This window comes from Brachyhypopomus gauderio, chromosome 4 (genome assembly GCF_052324685.1).
Source record: "Brachyhypopomus gauderio isolate BG-103 chromosome 4, BGAUD_0.2, whole genome shotgun sequence".
NCBI lineage: Eukaryota > Metazoa > Chordata > Actinopteri > Gymnotiformes > Hypopomidae > Brachyhypopomus > Brachyhypopomus gauderio.
The window spans coordinates 17,596,385-17,619,826 of NC_135214.1; the positions used below are offsets into that span (position 1 = coordinate 17,596,385).

At 41.6% G+C, this 23,442-nt stretch overlaps 2 protein-coding genes across 2 annotated transcripts; one reads left to right on the forward strand and one right to left on the reverse strand.

Annotated features, from left to right (window-relative positions):
- The first annotated feature begins 12,090 nt into the window (after nucleotides 1–12,090).
- On the forward strand, nucleotides 12,091–14,325 carry dlx2a (distal-less homeobox 2a). Its single transcript, XM_077001200.1, has 3 exons — nucleotides 12,091–12,628; nucleotides 12,719–12,903; nucleotides 13,232–14,325. Exons 1-3 carry the CDS (start codon nucleotides 12,310–12,312, stop codon nucleotides 13,559–13,561), a joined length of 834 nt encoding a protein of 277 aa, XP_076857315.1. The 5' UTR covers nucleotides 12,091–12,309; the 3' UTR covers nucleotides 13,562–14,325.
- Nucleotides 14,326–19,796: 5,471 nt separating this feature from the next.
- On the reverse strand, nucleotides 19,797–23,204 carry dlx1a (distal-less homeobox 1a). The gene is made up of 3 exons (XM_077002770.1): nucleotides 22,165–23,204; nucleotides 21,585–21,784; nucleotides 19,797–21,139 (listed from the first exon to the last, which is right to left on the reverse strand). Exons 1-3 carry the CDS (start codon nucleotides 22,475–22,477, stop codon nucleotides 20,888–20,890), a joined length of 765 nt encoding a protein of 254 aa, XP_076858885.1. The 5' UTR covers nucleotides 22,478–23,204; the 3' UTR covers nucleotides 19,797–20,887.
- Nucleotides 23,205–23,442: the final 238 nt, after the last annotated feature.

Consider the following 23,442-nt stretch of genomic DNA (forward strand, 5'->3'; position numbering starts at 1 on the left):
ACAGAGGTTAACACACATATATAACAGAAACATGAGCAGACACCCAAGTCTCTCCTATTGATTATGGTCAAGGTGAGTTTTTCCTTCATTCTTTGCCTTACGCTTGCCCTACTGTGGATCTGGTGTAGATTTCCAAACCATTTACCAACAGAAAGAGCAGGACTTGGGTGGCTGAGTAACATGAGACACCACAGAGGCCACTCTAACTCACCTGGGGCCCTCAAAATGAAGGGGCATGGGGAACCTGAGACAGAGAGACAGAGAGACAGAGAAGTTTCAAAGACTTCGGGTGGATCTTCACAGATGTAGGAAATTGCTCAGAGATTTGTTTCATTCTACTTTGAGTTGTTTTATTTCTGTAGGTTATGGAGTATATTACTGCTTAACCTATTACAACATAACTGCTAAGGATCTGGCTTCTGAATATTTTCATATGATATTCACATAATGTATTAATATATTTAAATAACATAAATATATTATTAAAATATTGAATAATAATATTAACTTGTTTATTGAATCAAAAGTATTACTACAGAAAAAAATATAACTCTTGAACCAGGGCTGAAGTTTAAACACCTTATTTAAATGTCTGACCTCCTGTCTCCTGATTCTGAGTCATAACTTCATCTGTGTATTCAGCAGACTACACATCACAACAATGAATATATATTATAAATATATCCAACATAAACTGTAAATATATAATATATATCTTTATAACCTCTTTGGAAACCTCACCCTATATGTGCAAGGTGAAGCCCCCAGTTCATGTGTCAGGTGTCTATTTTCAACCCGATCTCGTTTGCTGGAGGCTAATAGGACATATTTTTGCTGAATTTCTCCCAACAGCCCCCCAGGCTGTATAAAACGTGCCCACGAGGCGGTGTTCTGTCGGTGCAGGCTCCTTTGTGTGTCATGGGGTGCAGTAAATCCATCCAGCTCCGTCCTCACAAAGGGTGAGGGAGAGGAGGGGGGGGGGGGGGCTGCTCCCCTTTACGAGGGAGAGGAGGGGGGCTTTCCCCTGTGAACAATGAGCACACCCGAATGCTCGGATTCCTACGCATTTTGTTCTCAAGTTGATCCTGAGCACACTGCACGCTGGGAAAGTGGGTCCCACAGATCTGACTGCAGGACCAATTATTCTTCATTTGTAGCAGATTATAGAGATATAGTGGCATGGCAGTACTGGTGGTAGTGAGCTATTAAGGAAGCTCCTAGCAGGATGTCTGATAGTGGCCACTCATGTAAATGGAAATTGGGAATGGCATGAATCAGCACGGGCGTGCACTGTGTTCTATTAGTTCTGGAGCACAGGCGTGCACTGTGTTCTATTAGTTCTGGAGCACAGGCGTGCACTGTGTTCTATTAGTTCTGGAGCACAGGCGTGCACTGAGTTCTATTAGTTCTGGAGCACAGGCGTGCACTGTGTTCTATTAGTCCTGGAGCACAGGCGTGCACTGTGTTCTATTAGTTTTGGAGCACCGGCGTGCATTGTGTTCTATTAGTTCTGGAGCACAGGCGTGCACTGAGTTCTATTAGTTCTGGAGCACAGGCGTGCACTGAGTTCTATTAGTTCTGGAGCACAGGCGTGCACTGTGTTCTATTAGTTCTGGAGCACAGGCGTGCACTGTGTTCTATTAGCTCTGGAGGCTTGCACTATGTTCTGCTGGTTCTGTGCAAGCCTGTTACTGATGCATGCTGTTGTGCACTCAGCAGTGGGTTTAGTGGATGACTGTGCTTAACACCTCCCACCTTGCATCCTGAAAACTAATATATAAAAAAACCTTCAACACTAAGGAAGGATCTAAAATCCTGTTGTAAATAAAAAAAAAATAAAAAAGTCTGTTGTTGTCTGCATCTGCACATGGGTCTCTGTGCATAGCAAACGATAGCGTGCAGCTCCATGGAAACATACTGAACTCCATTCTTGTGAACCCGGGAAGAGGGCGGTTCCTGGTAGGTAAACAAACATTAACTCACCGTGCACTTTCTAATTTGCTCTGCTATTCCCAGGGTCAGTGTATTGGGCTAAAGTGGTGGATTAGCAAGCCTGCTGTGAGGAAATGGTTACTAGGGTGTTGAATAATCCTGTTAGGGTCACTATTAGGGTCACTATTCATTAACAGGTTCAAGCAAGAGCTTGTACAACCCCTTCAATATAACATTCAACATTCCAACATGCTTTTTTGATGACTTTGAAAAAAATGTTTTTCAGCCCATACACCTGCGAAGCCATCTAACTCCAGAGTAGGACTGTATCAGCCACAGACATCACACATGCACGATGTCTACAACGTTCACTAAAGCGTGTTAGTAGCCGCACCAGTGGAATCACGTCTTTGTGTGTTCTAGCTTTCCGTGGTAGATTTACTGAGCCCTGAGCTGGATGACCACCTCTGTTTTGTGGTGTGAATGTTTGGGGCAACGGGGGCAGGCCGGCTCAGTGGGGCAGTTCACAGTTGATTACTGACACAATGGCAGGCATACCCTTCACTTTCTCCGTCACCCCCCTCCACTCCTCCTCCACACTGGATGGAGACGCTAAGATGCTGTTTGAAACATCACCTTGTGCCTCAGAACTGAAAATTAAGACTTTGTTATTCATTTACTGAAAAAAATAAGATTTGGATAACAGGTTGCAAATTTAATCTGATTTTCAAATACTTTGGGTACATTATGCTACCAGGGGTCATTTTTATTGATTTTTAAAATGATCAATTGATTTGACTATTAAGAAACACAACGTGGGGGTGTAAAACACGTGAAAATACAATTAGGTCTCAAAGCCCTAAAAAGCATTTGCATAAACAAACCAACAAACAAAAATGTTCTGATTCTTAGAATGAGAGACCAATTTAAAAGCAATAATATCCAACACATGCTGAAAAATAAACCCCTAATTCCAAGGTCAAAAGAGCCAAACCTTTACAAAATGACAATATTTGAATACACACTGACTGCATTATAAGTTAATTTATAGCTGCATTAGGCTTTTCTTTTACCTCTTAACATAAGTAGAGATGACACATGGTATCGGAATCTTGACTTTTGTGAATGAATTACGGCACTGTGAGCTATTGGTTTGAATCACGTGTGGTGCTTATCCAGTATGGTTCTCCAGTGCTGATGCAGTTTGTTCGCTATAATACTCATCAAAGCAGACCCAATACAAACAGTGTCTAGGCGGGAAATCGCGATTTCACAGTAAATCACTGTTGTCTTCGGGTTTCTTTTCTTCCATAATCCATGAGGCCACTATCTGCTGGCTGCTGACCACTTTTAGGTCATGAGGTCTCAAAAAAAACCACAAATAAGGAAGAAGATAATTATTACGTATATATATCAGACATATCATTAATAACGTTCTGCAGCTGCCTTGTGTTTTCAGTGATGACAGAGTGAGCTTCATCATACAGTAACCTCCTCTCCAATTGGTCCACGATTATGCCCCTCCCCCCCGGGAATGTGTGCGCAGCAGGACAATGGAGACATTCATGAATATCGACCAAGGCACAAAGTTATGATTCTGCCACAATTCTACTGGAACGTAAACAAAACACTTCCATAAAAGGAAATTGTGAGAGTGAGTTACATTAAGAAACAGGTCAGTATAAGTCCATAATAAATCGATGTGATTTTCCACTGTGTCATCAGAGTTTCTGACAGATGTGCACAGCGGTGGATATAGAGTAAACTTGTCATTTACATCTTTTTTTATGTATCTCTAATTATTGTTGTCATGGTGACAGAAGAGGATGGGACCCCCCCCGAGTCTTGGTTCCTCTCAAGGTTTCTTCCTCATGCTTTTAAGGAGTTTTTGCTTGCCACTGTCACCCTTGGCTTGCTCACTTGGGCACTTGTAAAGCTGCTTTGTGACAACAACTGTTGTTTAAAGCGCTATATAAATAAATTTGGATTGATTCGTTGATTTGTTTGAATTGTTCTGTCCAGAAAAATCACTTGCAGCTTAAACTAAGTGTTTAAAGTCTCTAAAACAGTAAACTATCAGGTAAAGTACAAACACTTAAAAGGGCACTTTAAGGGCACGATTACTGCTAAGGAGGCACCACCCTAGCAACCTCCACACTGGCCACACCACTCCAGGCTGTTCTTTAGCAGCTTAAGCTCCGCCCCCACACCTCCTGTTCTCACACCTGTTCCTCTTTTATAACCCCTATTACAACTAATATTTACTACCGGTGTGGGCCGTGCAGTTTGCCATAAAGTCCAGGTTATCAGCCCCACTTAGTTGTGTGTTCTGATTTCTGTCTCAGTGTTTCCGCACGTATTTCCGTGTTCTGACCTTAGGTGCCTGCTGCATTGTTTATGAGTGGGGGATTTGCTCTGAATTGCTCTATCAGCTGGTTTTATGAACCTCCTTGCTTGTAATGCCTCTTGGAAAAGACCTATTAAAGTTTATGTGCTCCTGCTGCCAACTGTCTCTGCCCCCCAGGTCCCGAACGCAGTGCTTGATCTCCCCACCTTCCGGGGGGAGATCCCATCACTGGCCATTACTGCTGAGATTTCAACTGAATTTAGGAGTTACAAGGGCCAAAGTGGCAATACGCATGCCAGCTACACAACGCAGAGGCCAAAGTGAACTCATCGCTCATGTGAGAATATTTTGATGGAAGTCAATGCCAACTTTGCACTCAGGATCCGGTCAGAGAAGTGCACACTAAGCAATTCCTGTTTTGGTCCTGATCTAAAGAATGTCTCAGCAGTAAGGGATCTGAGCTTATGATGGAGGACAAAATGTTGCAATGTTGTGTAGTTTACACTGAACACTGTGGACATGGTTCCATAAATGAGGCCTTAAAACAACAAAAATACATATCAAACATTTTCCCATGTTGTGTTAAATTAAATTAAAATACTAAATATGCTTTATTTAAACTTAACATCATTCATGTGGACATTTTAAAATACTTATTTTTGTTTTTGTAGTATGTGGAGGAACACTACATGTACAGTTGTGATCAAATTTATTCAACCCCCACTGAAATAAAGTGTTTTGGCCAGTTTGACATTGATTTTGATCATTTCAGTCATCTTATTTACAATTATATCAAAGAGGCACTTATAAATTAGACAAACATAACATAATATTTATGATGGAATAACCACAAATGTCTTTACTGTGCTCACATCATTATCAGTTTTATTCAACCCCCTAGTGACATTATTTTTTAGTACTTAGTACAACATCCTTTTCCAGTTATGACAGCTTTCAAGCGTGAAGCATAGCTTGACACAAGTGTCTTGCAGCGACCTATGGGTATCTTAGCCCATTCTTCATGGGCAAAAGCCTCCAGTTCAGTCACATTCTTAGGCTTGCGCACTGTAACTGCCTTCTTTAGGTCCCACCAGAGGTTCTCAATTGGATTTAAGTCTGGTGATTGCGATGGCCACTCTAGAATGTCCCAGCCTTTCATGTTCAACCATGCTCTAGTGGACTTGGATGTGTGCTTCGGATCATTGTCCTGTTGGAAGGTCCAACGTCTCCCAAGCCGCAGGTTTGTGACTGACTCCATCACATTTTCCTCCAAGATCTCCTGGTACTGAAGGGAATTCATGGTACCCTGCACACGTTGAAGCTTTCCTGTACCATTAGAAGCAAAACAGCCCCAAAGCATAATTGACCCCCCGCCATGCTTCACAGTAGGCAAGGTGTTCTTTTGTTCATAAGCCTGGTTCTTCCTTCTCCAAACATAGCGCTGGTCCATTGTCCCAAACAGTTCTAATTTAGTTTCATCTGACCACAGTACACTGTTCCAAAACCTTTGTGGCTTGTCCACATGACTTTTGGCATACTGCAGTCGACTTTTCTTGTTCTTTGGAGTCAGCAAGGGGGTGCGTCTGGGCGTTCTGGCATGGAGGTCTTCGTTATGCAGTGCGCGCCTTATTGTCTGAGCTGAAACTTCAGTGCCCACATCTGACAGGTCTTTTTTCAGTTCCTTAGCAGTCACGCGGGGATTTTTCTCCACATTACGCTTCAGGTAGCGCACAGCAGTCGCGGTCAGGATCTTCTTTCTGCCACGACCAGGTAACGTTTCCACTGTGGCCTTTAACTTGAACTTGCGAATGATACTTCCGATAGTGTCTCTTGGAATATTTAACAACTTCGCAATCTTTTTATATCCATTGCCATTCTTGTGAAGAGCAATAACCTCTTCTCTTGTCTTCTGGGACCATTCTCTTGCCTTCACCATGCTTGGAAACACACCAGTAGATGTCTAGAAGGAGCTGAGTATCACAGTCCTTTTAAATCTGCCTAATTGGTGCTTATCATGCTTGATTGCTGCTCGTTGACATCCACAGATGTTTTCAATACCTGATGGAAAACACTGGAATGAACCTCTGTTCTTAGGAGTAGTAGTCGTAAAGGGGTTGAATAATTGTGTCAATGAAGAAATCACAAAAAGGCCATTTAATACTTTATGACAAAAAAAATTGATGCTATCTTAGTTGCATTTAGTTCTTTAACAAGTCCTTGTAAGATTTCATTATGAACACAATTACAAATGTGCACTGAATTCCATAAAACCCTTCGCAGCATTGGGGGTTGAATAAATTTGATCACAACTGTATGGATTTTTGTTGCAAGGGCTCAAATGACATTACAATTTCCCTTCACTCTATGTAGCACTTCCTCACCAACATACTAAATCAATCGCAGTAATGCTCTAGAATCAACACCATTTTTTCCACATTTGTGGGTTCTTATCAAACGTTGCATATAGTGCGAAGTGCTAACAGCACCAAGGTCATAGGTTCTGTTCCCAGAGTACACACAGTGTCTTCTGATAATTGAATGTAAGCTGCACTGGGTAAGAACAAATGTTGAAAATGTCAATGTAGGTTGAAAAGTGTGTGTTTGCTTTGCGATCATGGACCACACACCACTCCAGACAACTGTGCTGCTAAGTTACTGGCCATGCCCTTCAACAATTCATTAACCTCATCGCAGCAAAGAGCTCAAAATTACAAAAACAATGGTGTATTTTAGATAAAGATATATGTTTGCCTTAAACGCATCATTGTGTTTATAGTCCTGTGTGTTTATGGTCCTATGCCAGGCGTTAGATATATAGGAAGTGTGTGTTGCAGTAGCATCAGATACACAGGCATACACAGGTTGGAGCATCAGCTGCTGAATGAACACCAATTTCAGAGGCCATTGCTCAGAGGGCAGCGGTGTGTAATTCATCCTCTCACAGTCATGTCAGAGGCTGTCATGAGCCCCCTGTGCTTGTGCAAGCTTGGGGCATTCTCTACTTGAACTATAAAGGCAAATGTCTGTGTGTGTGTGTGTGTGTGTGTGTGTGTGTGTGTGTGTGTGTGTGTGTGTGTGTGTGTGTGTGTGTGTGTGTGTGTGTGTGTGTGTGTGTGTGTGTGTGTGTGAGAGAGAGAAAGAACAAAAGACAGTACAGAGGATAACAGACAAGGACACTTTTCTTTGATGTTATGGCTACAGAGAAGTCATGGTATCAGTATCAAATAACATACTGAAAAGATGCTTCTACTTTTCTGAGACAAAATGATGACAGTGCAGAAATAAAACATAAAAATACTTATGAGGATATGGCAGTGTTATGACAATGACCTTTCACACATGGGCAGAAAGAGTACTGCTTTAAACATTTCCTTTCTGGACCAATACTGCTTGGTCTCTGCCCTTCAAGGTGAATTTTACTCAATTAAAAAGAGACTGTAATTGTAGAGTTAAGTAATTGTAGAGTTTCAATCTTCCAAATCTTCCTTGATGTCTCTACAAGTTTTGTCTTGAGATTTATATCAGTGTACTTACACAAAACTATGTCATAATCTAAAAATGTTATCAGGGGGAGCCTGGCGCTCCCTCTGCCCCCTTCCCCGGCCCGGGGAGCCCAATCGCGGACATAACGTAAAGCTGTTAGAGCTGGTCACCACACTCTGAAGGTGTGGTGACCATTATTGGGTGGGTCACCAGCATGTGAAGCTCCTCCTTTTTCCACCTCTGAAGCCGCCCACTCACGGCCTTCCATCCGTTCAATCTGTTCCTCACATCAAGGCTAAGCTTCAGAGCTGAGGTGCTGGTCCACTGTGTGACGCTGCCTGACTGGGCTACACGCGCTTCACCAACACGACTCCAGCAATCCTGCACTTTGACCTCGATCATGGCACCTGGCCCACTTACCAGCCCACGTCCTGCAGACTCAGGAAACATGGACCCAAAGCTTCTGAAAGACACATCCAGCCAGTATGTGGAGTGAGAGAATTTTGGATGGCAATCAGTCAAGTATAAAATGAATAGAACATTGAGTAGAACTGTGACGCACGGGACTGGAAGAGGCAGCTGCATGTTGGGGAGCAGCTGAATATGTGATGAAGAGCACAGCTGAGCGTGGGAGGGTGCGGAGGGTGCGGAGGGTGTGGAGGGTGTGGAGCCTGCCGTATTCCTTCTCCTTGCGCCCCACACGATGCTCACTACTGCGGGAAGAGCTACAGCCCCCTCCCCCCAGCTGTGAACCACACCGGACTACACCGCCTTGAGGACACTCGAATGAGCTCCTGTCAGACCCACATGCCTGGCGTCCTAGCATGGCCCTGGCAGTCTGAGATCAGACAGTAGGGGGCAGTAATGAGATAGGAGTGGCGGTCTGTGTAGAACCTGCCACTGAACAGAAACAGCACATGTGGATACAAAAGTAGTTGTCTGAGTGTCTGTGCATGAATGTGTTTGTATGCCCAGTGGTGGATGGTGCTCTGTCACTAGGGTCTGTCATCTCTCCCCTTCTTGCACCCCATTCAGTCCCCCATGGGGCTGTGTGTTGAGAGTACGCTGTGTGCAATTGGCTGCAGCTTCTCGCCGGTGTGTGAATAGTAGTGTAAGAGTTGTACCTGTGTTAAAATTATAAAGCGACCTTGAGTACCTAGAAAGGCGCTATATAAATTGAACATTCATTCATTCATTCACAAGAGAAAATGTAAAGTGTAAAGTGTAAAGTGTAAAGTCTCGTGGTGATCCAGTGAGCCAGTGATTTATTCATCAGGATTTTTTTATAGAAAAAAAATCATGTGTGTAATCAAAGAAATGTTGTAATTATATTTTAATTGAATCAGGACTGTTAGAAACATATCACACATGAAACTACCCACTAAGATATGAAGTTACCTTGGGATGAATTAATAACATTTATTAAATGTATGCAAGACCGCACACAGCAGTCAGAATAACTGAAAGCTTTTTAATTCATGTACACCCAGCTTGACTTAATTGACAAATATCCATCTTGAAAATAATGCTTGAAAATGTAACAACCCTAATATATCATGACGTTGGAATGTCCTGGTCAAACAAGAAATTGTTTTGACGATCATGTATTACGGCCCCGCTGTTATGTCATGGGTTAAGACATATGCTTACTGCCCTCTACTGGGGAATGAATGCTAGTACTACTGATCCTCTTTAACAAACTTAAATACCCTACAACTGTATAAATGCTGCTTTCATGATGCGTTTACACAAAACATGTCACAGTATATAGATGTATAATTACAAGCAGACTAATGCATTGCTGCTATTGCTAATGTGGCTTTGGAAAGTCAATTAATAAGATCACATAATCTAATAAGCAGTACAGGTCACTGTGTGAACTATCGTGACACTGTGAATATATCCAAGCGGAATAAACATTATTATAAGTGACCTATGGTGTGCTATGGAGCAAATGGGTCATAAACCTGTTGCGCTCTTGTTAAGACAGTTTGTATCTCCACCAACGCAATTACATATAAAACATATTACCAGTTATATTTTTGACTAAACCACTCCCAAAGATCTGAAATGTAAAAATCATCTTATATCTAAAAACTATCCAATAATTCTTGCAGTTTTATTACTACATGCTCTGCATAAGCCAAAACTTCACACAAAGAGTGTAAAATGCTCTGTGATCTCTCCAGAAGCGCATGCGCAGTGTGGCTGGAGTCAACATACCAATATTGACGGACGTTTGACGCTAGGAGGCGCTACAACATTAAACAACTATTACAATGGTTCAAACTCATGCAGTTTTCTTTTCAAATTCACGCCAAACTTCAGAATAAAGTAAGTATGAGTTTAGGTCAGCCTACAAGTTTTACTACACCTTTATCAATAGTGAACAATGCTGTATTTGACCAAACGTGCATACATCAGACCGTCATCTCTCACTCAAACAGCAGGCTGAAGTCAGACCTTCAGACGCAGAATTCTCTACAAGAGCCACAAAACGTATGTTTCTCATTTGGCTAAAAAAAACCCTCTGGTCCTCTTTACTTAAAATCCTTACAACGTTAGTAATGGATTCTTCGGCCTGTTGTAGTTTGGTTGTAGACTACCACGAGTTGAGAAGTTGTTTTGTTGTTCTAAGATACATGAATCCATGTCAAAATGATCCTGTCCCTGTGGTCAAGAACTGCATATGGTGAATGAGGCTGTGTTGGTGTGGAGCAGTATTACAAGAACCTGTCATCACCAGCACCGGTCTGGAGTAAATAACATAGTAGAGACGGAACCAGCACCGGTCTGGAGTAAATAACATTGTAGAGACGGAACCAGCACCGGTCTGGAATAAATAACATAGTAGAGACGGAACCAGCACCGGTCTGGAATAAATAACATAGTACAGACGGAACCAGCACCGGTCTGGAGTAAATAACATAGTACAGACGGAACCAGCACCGGTCTGGAGTAAATAACATAGTAGAGACGGAACCAGCACCGGTCTGGAGTAAATAACATAGTAGAGACGGAACCAGCACCGGTCTGGAGTAAATAACATAGTAGAGACGGAACCAGCACCGGTCTGGAATAAATAACATAGTACAGACGGAACCAGCACCGGTCTGGAGTAAATAACATAGTACAGACGGATCCAGCACCGGTCTGGAGTAAATAACATAGTAGAGACGGAACCAGCACCAGTCTGGAGTAAATAACATTGTAGAGACGGAACCAGCACCAGTCTGGAGTAAATAACATTGTAGAGACGGAACCAGCACCGGTCTGGAGTAAATAACATAGTAGAGACTGATCCAGTACCGGACTGGAGTAACATTATAGAGACGGAACCAGCACCGGTCTGCAGTAAATAACATTGTAGAGACGGAACCAGCACCGGTCTGGCGCAAATAACTTAGTAGAGACGGAACCAGCACCGGTCTGGAGTAAATAACGTAGTAGAGACGGAACTTATCGGTCATTATTTATATACGCTATCAACTATCATGTGTAACGTTATTACTGAAACCTTAACACAATGTAGAATATATACACAAACGTTATATAACATTATTTATATTGTATAAAAGCGTGACATCTGTAAGAATTGATTAAATAATCAATAGCGTATAACACGAGTAAAAGACAGGTGAGATATGAAATCATAGGTTATATCGGTTACCCTCTTCTGACCCGGATAGTGGGGTGTTTATCTTATAACAGGGCGAAACATTGTACTGTATGACATGTGGACTTTGTGTTATTACATGGGCTGTAAACCATGTGGAAAACAGCAAACGTCTGAAGAGAGAGGTAATGCCTCACAGCTCATTGACTTGTTGTGCACAATTAAACAGATTAACGTGTCATACACGTACTATTATAATGTTCATAAACTGTTCAAAAAATTGTTTTACTGGTAGGCTGTATGATTCGCCATTAGATATTTAAAACAAATCTAATAGTGATTCAGTAGGGCACAGCCACCTTTAGTCTTTAGTGCTTATCTGACCAGCAGATGTCGCAACAGGACGAAACGGTCTCCTTGTAACTGACTTAATGAAAGGTAGACCAAATCCCTAATACATTTGACCAAAGTAACTTACAGACAATTCCTCAGTTTCAGTGCTCTCTGTGCTTTTTAAAGACATCTTAATGAACTAGGGGGAAAACTAAACCAACAAAACGTTTTTTGTCATATTTCGATCTTGGTCTGTTTCTTTATTGTTGTTCTTTCTTACTTTCACCAAGACGTGAGGTATCACTGGATCAGTGCGCATCCCGCGGTCCAGCTGTGGTCCACGACCCGCGTCCATTGGCTGCCTCCGGTACACCGGCTCAGCCTCCCACGTGACGCCACATAAATGCAGCCCGCTTCATCTCTGCTTGGCAGACAATCACGGTTCCGTGGAAAACATCGCTGCTTCAATAAAACTCAAAGTAATGTCAGCTACTACAAAAAAATATTTACTTTACTGATCGCAAAGTATTTTCAGCTTTTTTCCCGCTTTGATGAGCACCTGTAAATTATTTGTACAGTTTTAGTTTGGACAGTAACCATGACTGGAGTTTTTGACAGTCTCAACACAGATATGCATTCAAACCAGATTACCTCCAGCAGCTACCACAGCCTGCACAAGGCGCAGGAGTCCCCGACCTTACCCGTCTCCACCGCCACGGACAGCAGCTACTACAACAACCAACAGCCCGGACACTGTGCCGGGTCGCCTTATGGCCAGCTGGGTACTTACCAGTACCACAACAACGCCATGAACGCCGTCCAGTACAACACGAAGTCCTACGACCTCGGGTTCGGTAGCTCTTTCGGTACCTACGGAACGTACGGATCGAGCGCTTCACCCACGCCGACCGACGCAGGTAAGCGGGTCGTGTTTGAACGTTGTTTTCTCGACTGTGATATCTTTGTGTGGGGAAACGACATAGACTGACCGCTTTATGTAATTATAGAAAAGGAGGAGAGCGAACCCGAAATTCGGATGGTTAACGGGAAGCCGAAGAAAGTGAGGAAACCCCGGACGATTTACTCCAGCTTCCAGCTCGCAGCGCTGCAGAGGCGCTTCCAGAAGACGCAGTACCTGGCGCTGCCCGAGCGCGCGGAGCTGGCCGCGTCTCTGGGCCTGACCCAAACCCAGGTGGGTCACCACGTCCAGGAGGCATCTCGCATACGTGCCGCTCACCATCACAGCTTGGAGTATATCTACATTACCACCAATACTTTTAAAAACTACTCCGTACGAATGTGTGCTGCTTCACCATCTGCTAAACAGTTTTTAAGATACACCTAAAATTACAAGAGCTTGTTCGCAAAATAGCTGATAATGTGGATATATGTATTTTTGCCAAACAATAGCACTCATACAATAGTCCTTCTACGCGGGAGGTCTTTCTAAACACACGTGGTTGTTGCTGTAATCGTTGATGTTAATAATTTTAATAAGTGCCGTGTGTTTTTTTTTTCAGGTAAAAATCTGGTTTCAGAACCGCCGCTCCAAGTTCAAGAAGTTGTGGAAAAACGGAGAAATTCCGCCCGAGCAACATGTGGCTCCCAGCGAGTCTCCTACTTGCCCCTCGCCGCCTGTCAACACTGTCTGGGACTTTCCACAAAATCAAAGAATGAACAATGTCTCCTCGGGCTTGGCTGCGAGCGGCAGCCCCCCCAACACGACTGCGCCTTCCTTCCTCACCAACTACTCTTGGTACTCATCCACGAACTCAGCGGCGCATCTGCAGCCGAACGCACTGGTGCCGCACCACCACAACACAGCCGTGAGCGCTGGAGCCATATTTTGACAAACCAACACTACGTTTTAAAGCAAAGGATTCATTTTGCGAGACATAAAGCTTCAAGTGACTCACAGGCCTCGTTTTCCGAATGATTACGGCAGGGTTGAGAAGCACCATGCTGCGCATAAAGCTGTTTTTTCTCTCTTACACAATGTCGTCAACATACAGACGCGAAAGAATAAACGACATGCAATTATTTTTGTATTTATTTATTTTGTCTCTGGAGGTGGAAAGTTGAAAGATAAAAATTAATTGTTGAGTGAACCACTAAGATCCAAAGCTACGCTACAAAAGGCTCCTGGCGTGGACGTGTCCCCTATCGGAGTGAACTTTACAGCAGGGTGTGTTCATGTCAGATGATGTAGCACAATCTGAAGCTGTGTGCCTTTAATAATGACCTCACTTCGTTGTCCTCCGTATTGTATTTTAATGTGCCCATCGTTGTTATCATTATCTTTGTTTACTTTGTATTTTGTACATAAGGTAAGTAGGAGATATAATATTTGTCCCCGTACATGATGTTTCATCGCATTCCTTGGAGATGTTGCCATTAATAGGCCTGTAGGTTATCATGTAGTGTTTTTGCTTTTTAAATATTGAGGGAAAAGATGACCGAAAATGTCTCGAAAGCTACTGATTTCCCCCAAATCAAAAGTCACATGTAACACATTTTCGGAATTATTTTGTTTATTTATTTTATTTCCTATGCTGAATGATCAATTCTGGCATTATATGAATCAGACTTATTTAAATAAAATGTTTCATGTGAATTTATTGTTTATGTCGATTTTAGACAAAACTCATAAACACTGCACGGAGATGTGTTATTTGCGCGAGATTTCTCATTAAAACCGGTTCTGTAGGTCTTGGCTCACTTCTGGAATTTTAGGTCTTTTTTCCTCTGGGCTTCGACCACTCCTCCTCTGCTGTGGCGCCAGCTCAGGCTCTCGGTCTGTAATAAGTCTGGCTGAAGGCGTTGTGCTTGTAAATGTTTCAGACAAAACGCACAAATTCACCTTTTGTCGATGAACATGACAGGTGCGTCTAGGTAGCGTGTGTTTTGGATGTGTAGACTAATGAACGACACGCAAGTTCTTTTTCGTGAACAACATGTTGCGTTACGCTTTTGCTGCACCTTTTCGTAAAACGATACGTCGATTTTTGACAACCAATTTCATGGAACTTGAACCAAGGCGGATCTTCAGAGACGTGAGTCGGCGCCCGAGGCGCAGCAGAGGCGCAACACGCCTTGGCAGGCGCTGGAGAAGATGAGGTGGAGAAGGTGAGGTGGAGAAGGTGAGGTGGAGAATGTGAGGTGGAGAAGATGAGGTGGAGAAGGTGAGGTGGAGAAGGTGAGGTGGAGAAGATGAGGTGGAGAATGTGAGGTGGAGAAGGTGAGGTGGAGAAGGTGAGGTGGAGAAGGTGAGGTGGAGAATGTGAGAGGTGGAGAAGGTGAGGTGGCCGACCAGTTTCAGCCTCTCAGACTGTCTGGAGTCAGAGCTCGGCGCTCCACATTTTATGAAGTCAGTTCAGCCAAAAGCACTATATAGGCCCAATCCTCAAACTAAACAACACGGAAACACTTCCCACATTTTCCAACATTACGCAACAGGCCTTGTAATAAACGCTCCGCTATGGGCTTCGGTCATTTTGTCTTCTCTCCTATTAAATATTAAATCTATGTAGCCTACGTATTAAATTATTTTCTGCAGATTTTTGGCATCCATAGCACAAATGTCTGGTCTGTAATTTTATGTGTAAGACACTGAATAACGGTTATTAAAGTTTATGTTGGACAAATTAGCGTATATATCAATGCCCACCGGTCATTTACGTGTCAGATTTATCCCGAACCTGAAACAAATAAGTCAACCAAAGGGACAAAACGCTAGTTTGATATGCGACTGATTCGATGTTTAAATGCCATTAAACGAATGATCAAAGCTATAAAGGATAAGGGTGTAATATGTACTCTGTCAGTAATTGTCACATTACACGATGTTATATGTCGCCCTGGGGGCTGTAAACGAACATCTTGAAATGTAGAAACTTGCAGCTTTCACACGCGCGTCCAAGCAAACTGTCCAAATCTGGATTATTTCCACAGAATGTACTTTTATGTCATTTTAATGTGTTCTCTCTTATCAAATAATGTCAATAATAAAATTAAGGCAACTATAGGTCTTCGTCCGATATCTTCACTGGTCTAGCGAAGGCCTTCTGCATTTTCAGGTCTCACCTTTGTTACTAGAAAACTTTTTTGACTGACTCCCACGAGACACTGGGTGGAGATTTGTCAAATATGAGTAATAATGTTGCGTCATGGGTATATTCACCTGTCTAGAACTATTCACACCAAGGATGGGTCAGCCATACATTAGGACCTTTATTGGTGAGATCGCATATTCCCATCCTAACAGGAATACACAATGAGAGAACTGAGAAAAGATGATTTAGCGATTTCAAATCAAAATATTTCATGACATAGACTAAAGTGGAAGAAATGTCACACATTCCAAACAAAATGAACGCAGTCTAAGGACGTTTTTAGAACCGCTTTGATGGCGCGTGTTCTGCATGCCTTTCTTTCTAACAGATTAGCGATGATGTGGTTTTAGACACTTCCGGAATCCTGTAGACAACTTGAAAAATGCCATACCCCTTCCCTAATTTATACTCTGATCTGTAATTTCATCCACAATTGCTCCAGTTTGAGCATTCTGGCTCCCCGATCCGAAAGCCTGCAATTACTGCATAATTCTTCGCAATTTCAGATGTCCTAATATGGACTGTAATTTTTGCGCAAGACAATTTCCAGCTATTTCAGGCATCAACATTGTCAAAGTTGTATGTACATAATAAATGGGAATATCAATGCATAGTTTTTAGCATAACATCTTGACTCCGCGATAATTATATCCGTTTGGAGCCTACGCAAAATTAGCCTGAATTGCATGGTAACTGCTGCTTTAAATTTTTAAAAATTACTCATAATTTTCCCAAAGATTACCAAGATCTCGAGTGCACAATGTCATCAGCGTAATGAGGAGTAAACATTTATGCTAATAATCTGCAATTTTTTCCAACAGCTATAAAGAGGGAAAATAAAGCAGGAATTTTCAGTCATGTTCAGTGCGCGGCTGCTAAAGCTTAGAGCCGCAATGGAAGCGCTTCATGGGATCTAACGCGTTCAGCCATCGCAGTGACCACTGGATTCTGCATCCATATTCATCTTCAAACACTGAGCTCTATATGAATACAGACACATCTGGGCTACGTATTAATTTTTCTTATATAAGGTAAGAGTAATGCTCGTCCAGTACTGTCGTGTTTTGTTAGCGTTTTGCTTTATTTCCCATTACTTTGTCTGTATTTTCCCTATGAAAACACAAATTCTAATAAAAGTTTCAAGAAAATTTCTCAGATGAGCGAATTTAAGAAACAGTATTTACATTTTTAGAAATACTCAAACAGCTATATCTTTTCATTTTTCATATTTTAGCTACAAATATTTTTGTTTACTACAATTTTCTGACGAACATTTAAAAGATTGTGCAATTAGTTTAAAAACGTCGTTGGATGAGAAAAACAACATTAGCTATTTTAAACATAGCTACTATGAGGTGAATGCATTTTTGTGTTGCTTTTGGCGTTTCCAGTGGTCGTTAGGTTTTGTACGAGAACAGAAACTATAACATACACCTATTACCATTTTTTTCAGATTAAAGGGAAATCGTAACTGTTTCAATTTTTTAGTAAGCCTTTCTATAGTTTGTAGTACAAAATAAGGCAACCCTTGTTCCATAATTTCACCACTGCCTTAATTACTCCGACATTGTGTTATTGCTAATTTCGCGAGCTCTTCATATTGACAATCCCTCGGTATACACCTGCAAGCAATTTGCCATGCTTACTTATAACCGAGCCGCCGTGAGGGGGGCTCTCGCGCACCTATTTTGCTTTTTCTATTTTTTTTCTCTGCTTTTCTTTTTTTTCATCACACAGCAAATTTTCTTTCAGTGTGCTATCTCTTTTGTTAACAAAAGATTCCACGTGCGAAAAAAAATTGCTCATAATTATCCTGTAGATGGGGAACTGCATTAGAATAAATAAGGGCGGAATGACTATAATTATGTCTGGTTTGATGGGCTCGGCTCGTAATCAAGAGGAGAATACAGTGAAATAACGCTGACCCTCTCTGCTTCACAGCTGCATTTCAGAACCCCTGAGAAATAGATTTTCATGTTTAATCTACTTTTTAAAGATGTGGCTGTTTATTTAGTACGGTCCTCGGTTCGTGTTTTGTAGGTAATATTTCTATTTCCTTAGACTTGTTATATCATATTAATTATTGAACCTAGTATAAGCTTTGAAAAAAAGGCAAATACCGAAGTAAGTAGCCTATAAGCATTTGTGCAGGCGAGTTTGACCTTGATGGCATGGACTCTGATGGATAAGCCTAACGGTTTGTATTTATTTTCAGGAAATAGTGCGTTTTACTGACTAATTAAATGTTCGCAGGCTGTGTGAAAGGTGACGTTTCCGATACCAACCACATTAGAATCTAGAAGTAGTCTTATTTTGGTGCGCCTAAAATTTAAGGGAAAATATAAGGGAGTAAATGTGAAAATATATTGAGCTATGAAAAATTAACAAGGTTTATCATAATAATTAATAATTATTGATATAGTGATGCCGATTATTAATAACTAATTAGTAATAATAGTGGTAGTAGGCTAGAAGTGGTAGATGTAGTAGTATAGTTTACGACTAGTAGGAAGAGTATTATTAGTATTATTATTAGTTTAGTAGAAGTTGCCGCCATGCACTTTTGATCACAATTTCCAGCAGTTCATCACTACAACAGACACAAACACAGTAGCGCCTACAGCTTCGCTCATGAAACTATCCAAGATAATGTTATAGAGATCGTTCATCTTTTCTTCATCGTTTAGATCTCATCTGAACTTTTGGTGGCATGAAGTTGGTCTCCACTTTTAATCATTACGGTTTGCTCTTAACTCTTCCTGTTACAAAAAGAAAAAAGAAAAAAGCGAGAGAGCATCTTTGCTGGCCTCACATGAAGATCGTCAAAATTTGTCAGAATAATTATTGCTCCCACCAGCGCGCGCGCGCGCGCGCGCACACACACACACACACACACACACACACACACACACACACACACACACACAGACGCACGCACGCACGCACGCGCGCGCGCGGGTTGTAAGGTCCTCTATAAAATACGCTAAACTGTTGAGTCGTACTGCATGGTCACGAGCGAAAGAAATTACGTTAGAAAAATATGATCCGTCATGGCAGCTCAGATTAATTGTTAATTTTACTAAATATGCAGGGCTGGTTGACTAGAACCATAAGAAAAAAAATATTTTCGTAACTATTTTAAACACAGAATATCTACTTAATGAGAGTAAAGCATTACTCTATGCATAAAAATATATATAAATACAATCAAGATATGGAAATCACTATGGCCTAAATTGAAAGTTCAGTGGCTCGGCATGCTTCAGATTCTTCTGTAAAAGCGCAGTTAAACTATCAGCTACAAACAAGACGTCCTTTGAACTTTTCACTTTTTCTTAGCCGGCTCCTCAGCGAGACCCCTTCCCCCGGCACCTGTCTCGCGCTCAATTATTCACTTAACACACACCAGTGCTCTTCGCACCATTCAGCCTCGAGACGAGGTTTGTGCGGACCTTACAAGAGCAAATAGGAGCTTATAGCGGCTAAACGAGAATGAAAGGAAACAAGCACCCTTATTGTGGGGGAGATTTGCAGTGTTATAGAAACCAACACAAGATTAATCGGTAATTCAGACAGGAATAAAACATCTTTTTAAGGGCAGTGGGTTGATTGTTTAGACCAGCGAAGATTCGGTACAATTGCGCAAGAGAAGAAACCCGTTCTGACGCAACCTTAGGTAAATAATTTCAGTAGGCCTGTGTAGCTATATGTTAGCCCATACTTTTAACTTGTTCATATATCCGAGCCTTTTAATATGATGTAGCATTTTAGGAATCTATGCGAAGATCTTCGAATTGGAAGTAAAAATAAAAGTATTCTGTGACAAATAGTTTTTTTATGATATTTAAAAGTAAAAGCATATATAGCCTACAGCTAGTCAACCTTAAACATGATATAGGACCTCTCATTAATTAAAATGTTTCTTCCTGTGTCTTCAGGCAGTTATTTGTGGAATGTTGCAATGACAATGACATTTGTAAATATTCATTTAAAATGAGAATTTTACTGTCATAGTTTACACATTGTACACGACTCCAAAGAACAAAAACAATAAATTAATCTGACCAATATAAAACTATTTTGCTATGTAGAATGCTAAACACATGAATTTGTAATAAACATACCCAGGTTAAATTCTTTTCACATCGTTAACAAGACAATCTAAAATTGGCCATTTCTGTACATGAACTATCAACACTTCCCTAGCGCAGCGACGAGAGATCCGCTTGTCATCGGCGCCGCTTTCTACGCGAATAAAACCCACTCGGGTTAACAAATTGCTCTAAAATTTGAGTGAAGTGTTGCTCGCTTTAGTGCAGCCCCTTCCTTTAAAGAACATTAATTTTAAATAAACATAAACTGACATAAACAAAATCTAAATAAGTTATTTTAAATAAACACACCAAGCTCCACACACCCAAAAATATCAATTCATAAAGACTTTCTCTTTGGAATCAGGAAAATCAGCCCTTGGCATGATTTCACCCTGTGCTGACCCAAATACGCGGAGTGCCCATGACATAGCCCGTGTCAGCTCTTTCGCCTTTCCTTGAAAAAAAAGCTAAATATGTTGCTTTTGTGTTGCTTTTAAAACTGGCATTAGCCTACTCTGATCAAACGTTTGATTATTAAATGTTGTCAAATAAATACCTTGGTTGCAATTTTCTTTGTGAAAATTATCAATCTGAAGAAGTTTTACTCGTTACAGTTTCATACCTTTTTTTTTACAAACAGTTAAATGTCACGTTTGAAAGAGAGAGCAGCAGCTTTATTTGACCCACTTTCACGGCAATCCGTTTTGTTTCTGTCGCGGACATCTCTGTTGGAGAAGTCTTTCTCCTCGGACGCAGACGTTTCTTTCTCAAACTCTAAGTATCCAGGCTATTCTGTCGGTGTGAGAGTGCTGCGCCGCCAGGCAGCGTTGGGAGTGCGCTCCGGGTCACGTCTGTGCCAGGCTGCTGAGGGCCTGAGCGCAATGCAAGGCCGCGCCGGGCGGCTGGCCCGTGTGGTCCCCTGAACTGGGCCCTCCAGTAGAAGAGGGGCGGGGTTGTTTCAGCAGTCAGTTCACATGAGTTGCGGCTGCTGCATTGAGTCTTGGTGCGTTGTGGGATACCATGAGGTGTAACTTGGGATGTACGAGCTTGGCGTGCCCACAGACGTTTTAACGGTTGCGGTGGAGTTCCAGACCGGCGCTACGGACGGGGATCCGGTGGACAGTCCGCGGCCATTAGCCAGAGCGTTTGTGTCTATCGTTCCGCCGCCTTGCTTCATCAATTTCTTAAACTTGGATCGTTTGTTCTGAAACCAGATCTTTACCTGCAGGAAAAGACCAGTCAGTATAGCGTCTAACACTTATGAGATGACCAACAGACCAGCACCGCTGCGCAATTAGATTAAAAACAACAAATCAAGTAATACTAAAATGTTTACAAATATTAACAATTCACTTACAATAAATACAAACGTAAAACGTACAAATAAAATCCAATTGTAATTTAAAAAATACAGAAACAGAGGTCAGTTGCACCGAAGCCTTCATCTGAAAATGTCTCAGCATATGAATCGACTTTCCTTCACGGATATCAAAAACCAAAAAACGGAGGCCTACTCATTAAAAGTTAAAAGTGTATTATTTTTACATTTTAATGCACCGAAGCAGCACATATGTTAAACGCTTTTTGCTAATTTTGTGTCGTCGCACCTGACCGTGGATATTATGACAACATTCCCAAGGCAGTGTTGAGAGAGAAGGTGAACTTGCCTGTGTTTGGGTGAGACCCAGAGACGCGGCCAGTTCTGCCCTCTCGGGCAGCGCCAGATACTGCGTCTGCTGGAACCTGCGGTTTAGCGCCTGCAGCTGGAGACTGGAGTATATAGTCCGAGGTTTGCGAATCTTTTTCCCCTTGCCGTTGAACCGAACCTCTCCTCCTTCTACCACTGTGTTTTTCTCCGTTTCTGGTGCTAAGGAAAAAACAAAACAATCCTTATCACGTCGGAGAGTTGGGGTGAGTTTCCCGAAACGTTCTTAGCGCTAAGTACTTCTTAACCTCATACATTTCATATGAGGTTACGAAGTACTTAGCGCTACAAACGTTTTGGGAAACCCACCCTTGGTCTCTAAGACGCTCCCGCAGCGCGGCGCACATCACTGGGCTTTACAGCCTGCAGTTTAGGTATAATTACCCTTAATTGCATACATTGTTTATAGCATTACGCAATAAATAATTACCAAGCCTAATACCCGCACATCTGGGCTACTCCGGTTCAATATTCTCACAGTGCGCAGGAAAAAGAAACTGACGTTTAAGTTAGAGAATAAGGGAGTAAGAAGCTTTTCTTACCTGCGTCTTCTAAGCGCGTCTGCGTTAATGCCGTGCTGTTTTGGTAAGTCTGGACGCTACTAAGGTACGGGCTGGAGGAATGGCTACCGACAGAGTTGACATATGGATACCCCAGCGATCTGGGGAAGGACGGAGCGGGACTGTAGGAACTCTCGTGCTGCGGATGACCAGCTGAATGTAAACAGTGCATTGAGTAATGTCCATGAGACATAGACGAAGGCGACATTTGCTGACTCGGTGGCCCAAATTCCATGAAAACGTTCTTTCCTGAGACAGGGCTATTTAGACTCTCTGGTATTGTAGTCATTGTCATGTCTTCAGGCGAATCTCTCCTCCTGCTTTTTTGTTTTCTTCTACGATCTCAGTGAAGGATGGATCCCAATTTAAGCTCAACTGATTTTTTCACTTTCCATTCATAAGAAAATGTAGTTTGTCTCTGTGAAAAGTCTAGGTGTGGTGCCGCGGATCTACACAAACTCGCTCAAACGTTTGAATCAGGGAATCATGAATATTTATCAAAGGTGGTCGCTGATTGGTCCACTCTCTCCAAGAATGGTGGCGATTGGCGATCCCGGGGTACGGTCCGAGGAATATGATAAACTCAAGAAATAAGACAAACCTTAAACCCAGTTGTTCAATGCTAAAGAGGATATTCAGGGGGTGGGTCATGGAGGAAGGTTTTTTTGCGTGGAGGAGTCACAACTAAAGCAAAAAACCCACAACAGCATGTTTACAAACATATTTCACGAACCCGAAAAATAAATTGTTAACAGGTATTAAAATATCGGTAAAAGTATTCTGTTGTATAAAACGTTTTATATCTATTAGTAATTAGTGTTTATTTATTACTGAAATTTGACTTCAGTTTGGTTTGTTTACAATCGTTACATTATCTATACCCATGAAACAAAATTTATAAACAAAGTATTTGTCATACCAGGGAATCAAACAAAAATAATCCAAGGATGTTCTGCACACAAACAAAATCTAAATACATAGGCCGAATAATTATTGTTATTCTAGTAGTAGTATTAGTAATAGTAGTATCACAGCTAGTAATAATTCTGTTATTAATAATACGTTGTTGTCATGACCACAGATAGCCTACAGAAATAATAAAAATAAAATAATACTATTATTATTATGATTATGATTATTATTAGTATTATTATTATTAGTATTATTATTATACTTTTTGAATTATTACTAGCATTAGTATTTTTAGCATTAGTATTAGTATTATATTACTGTTGTGGTTGTTGTTATTAGCATTAAAAC

Bases quoted from the DNA above. Each gene is read 5' to 3' on its own strand.
- dlx2a (XM_077001200.1), top strand. From the start codon at position 12,310: ATGACTGGAGTTTTTGACAGTCTCAACACAGATATGCATTCAAACCAG. The intron at 12,629-12,718 runs GTAAGCGGGTCG...ATGTAATTATAG, and splicing joins ACCCACGCCGACCGACGCAG to AAAAGGAGGAGAGCGAACCC. The intron at 12,904-13,231 runs GTGGGTCACCAC...TTTTTTTTTCAG, and splicing joins TGGGCCTGACCCAAACCCAG to GTAAAAATCTGGTTTCAGAA.
- dlx1a (XM_077002770.1), bottom strand. From the start codon at position 22,477: ATGACAATGACTACAATACCAGAGAGTCTAAATAGCCCTGTCTCAGGA. The intron at 21,785-22,164 runs GTAAGAAAAGCT...TTTTTTCCTTAG, and splicing joins GACGCGCTTAGAAGACGCAG to CACCAGAAACGGAGAAAAAC. The intron at 21,140-21,584 runs GCAAGTTCACCT...CTTTTCCTGCAG, and splicing joins TGGGTCTCACCCAAACACAG to GTAAAGATCTGGTTTCAGAA.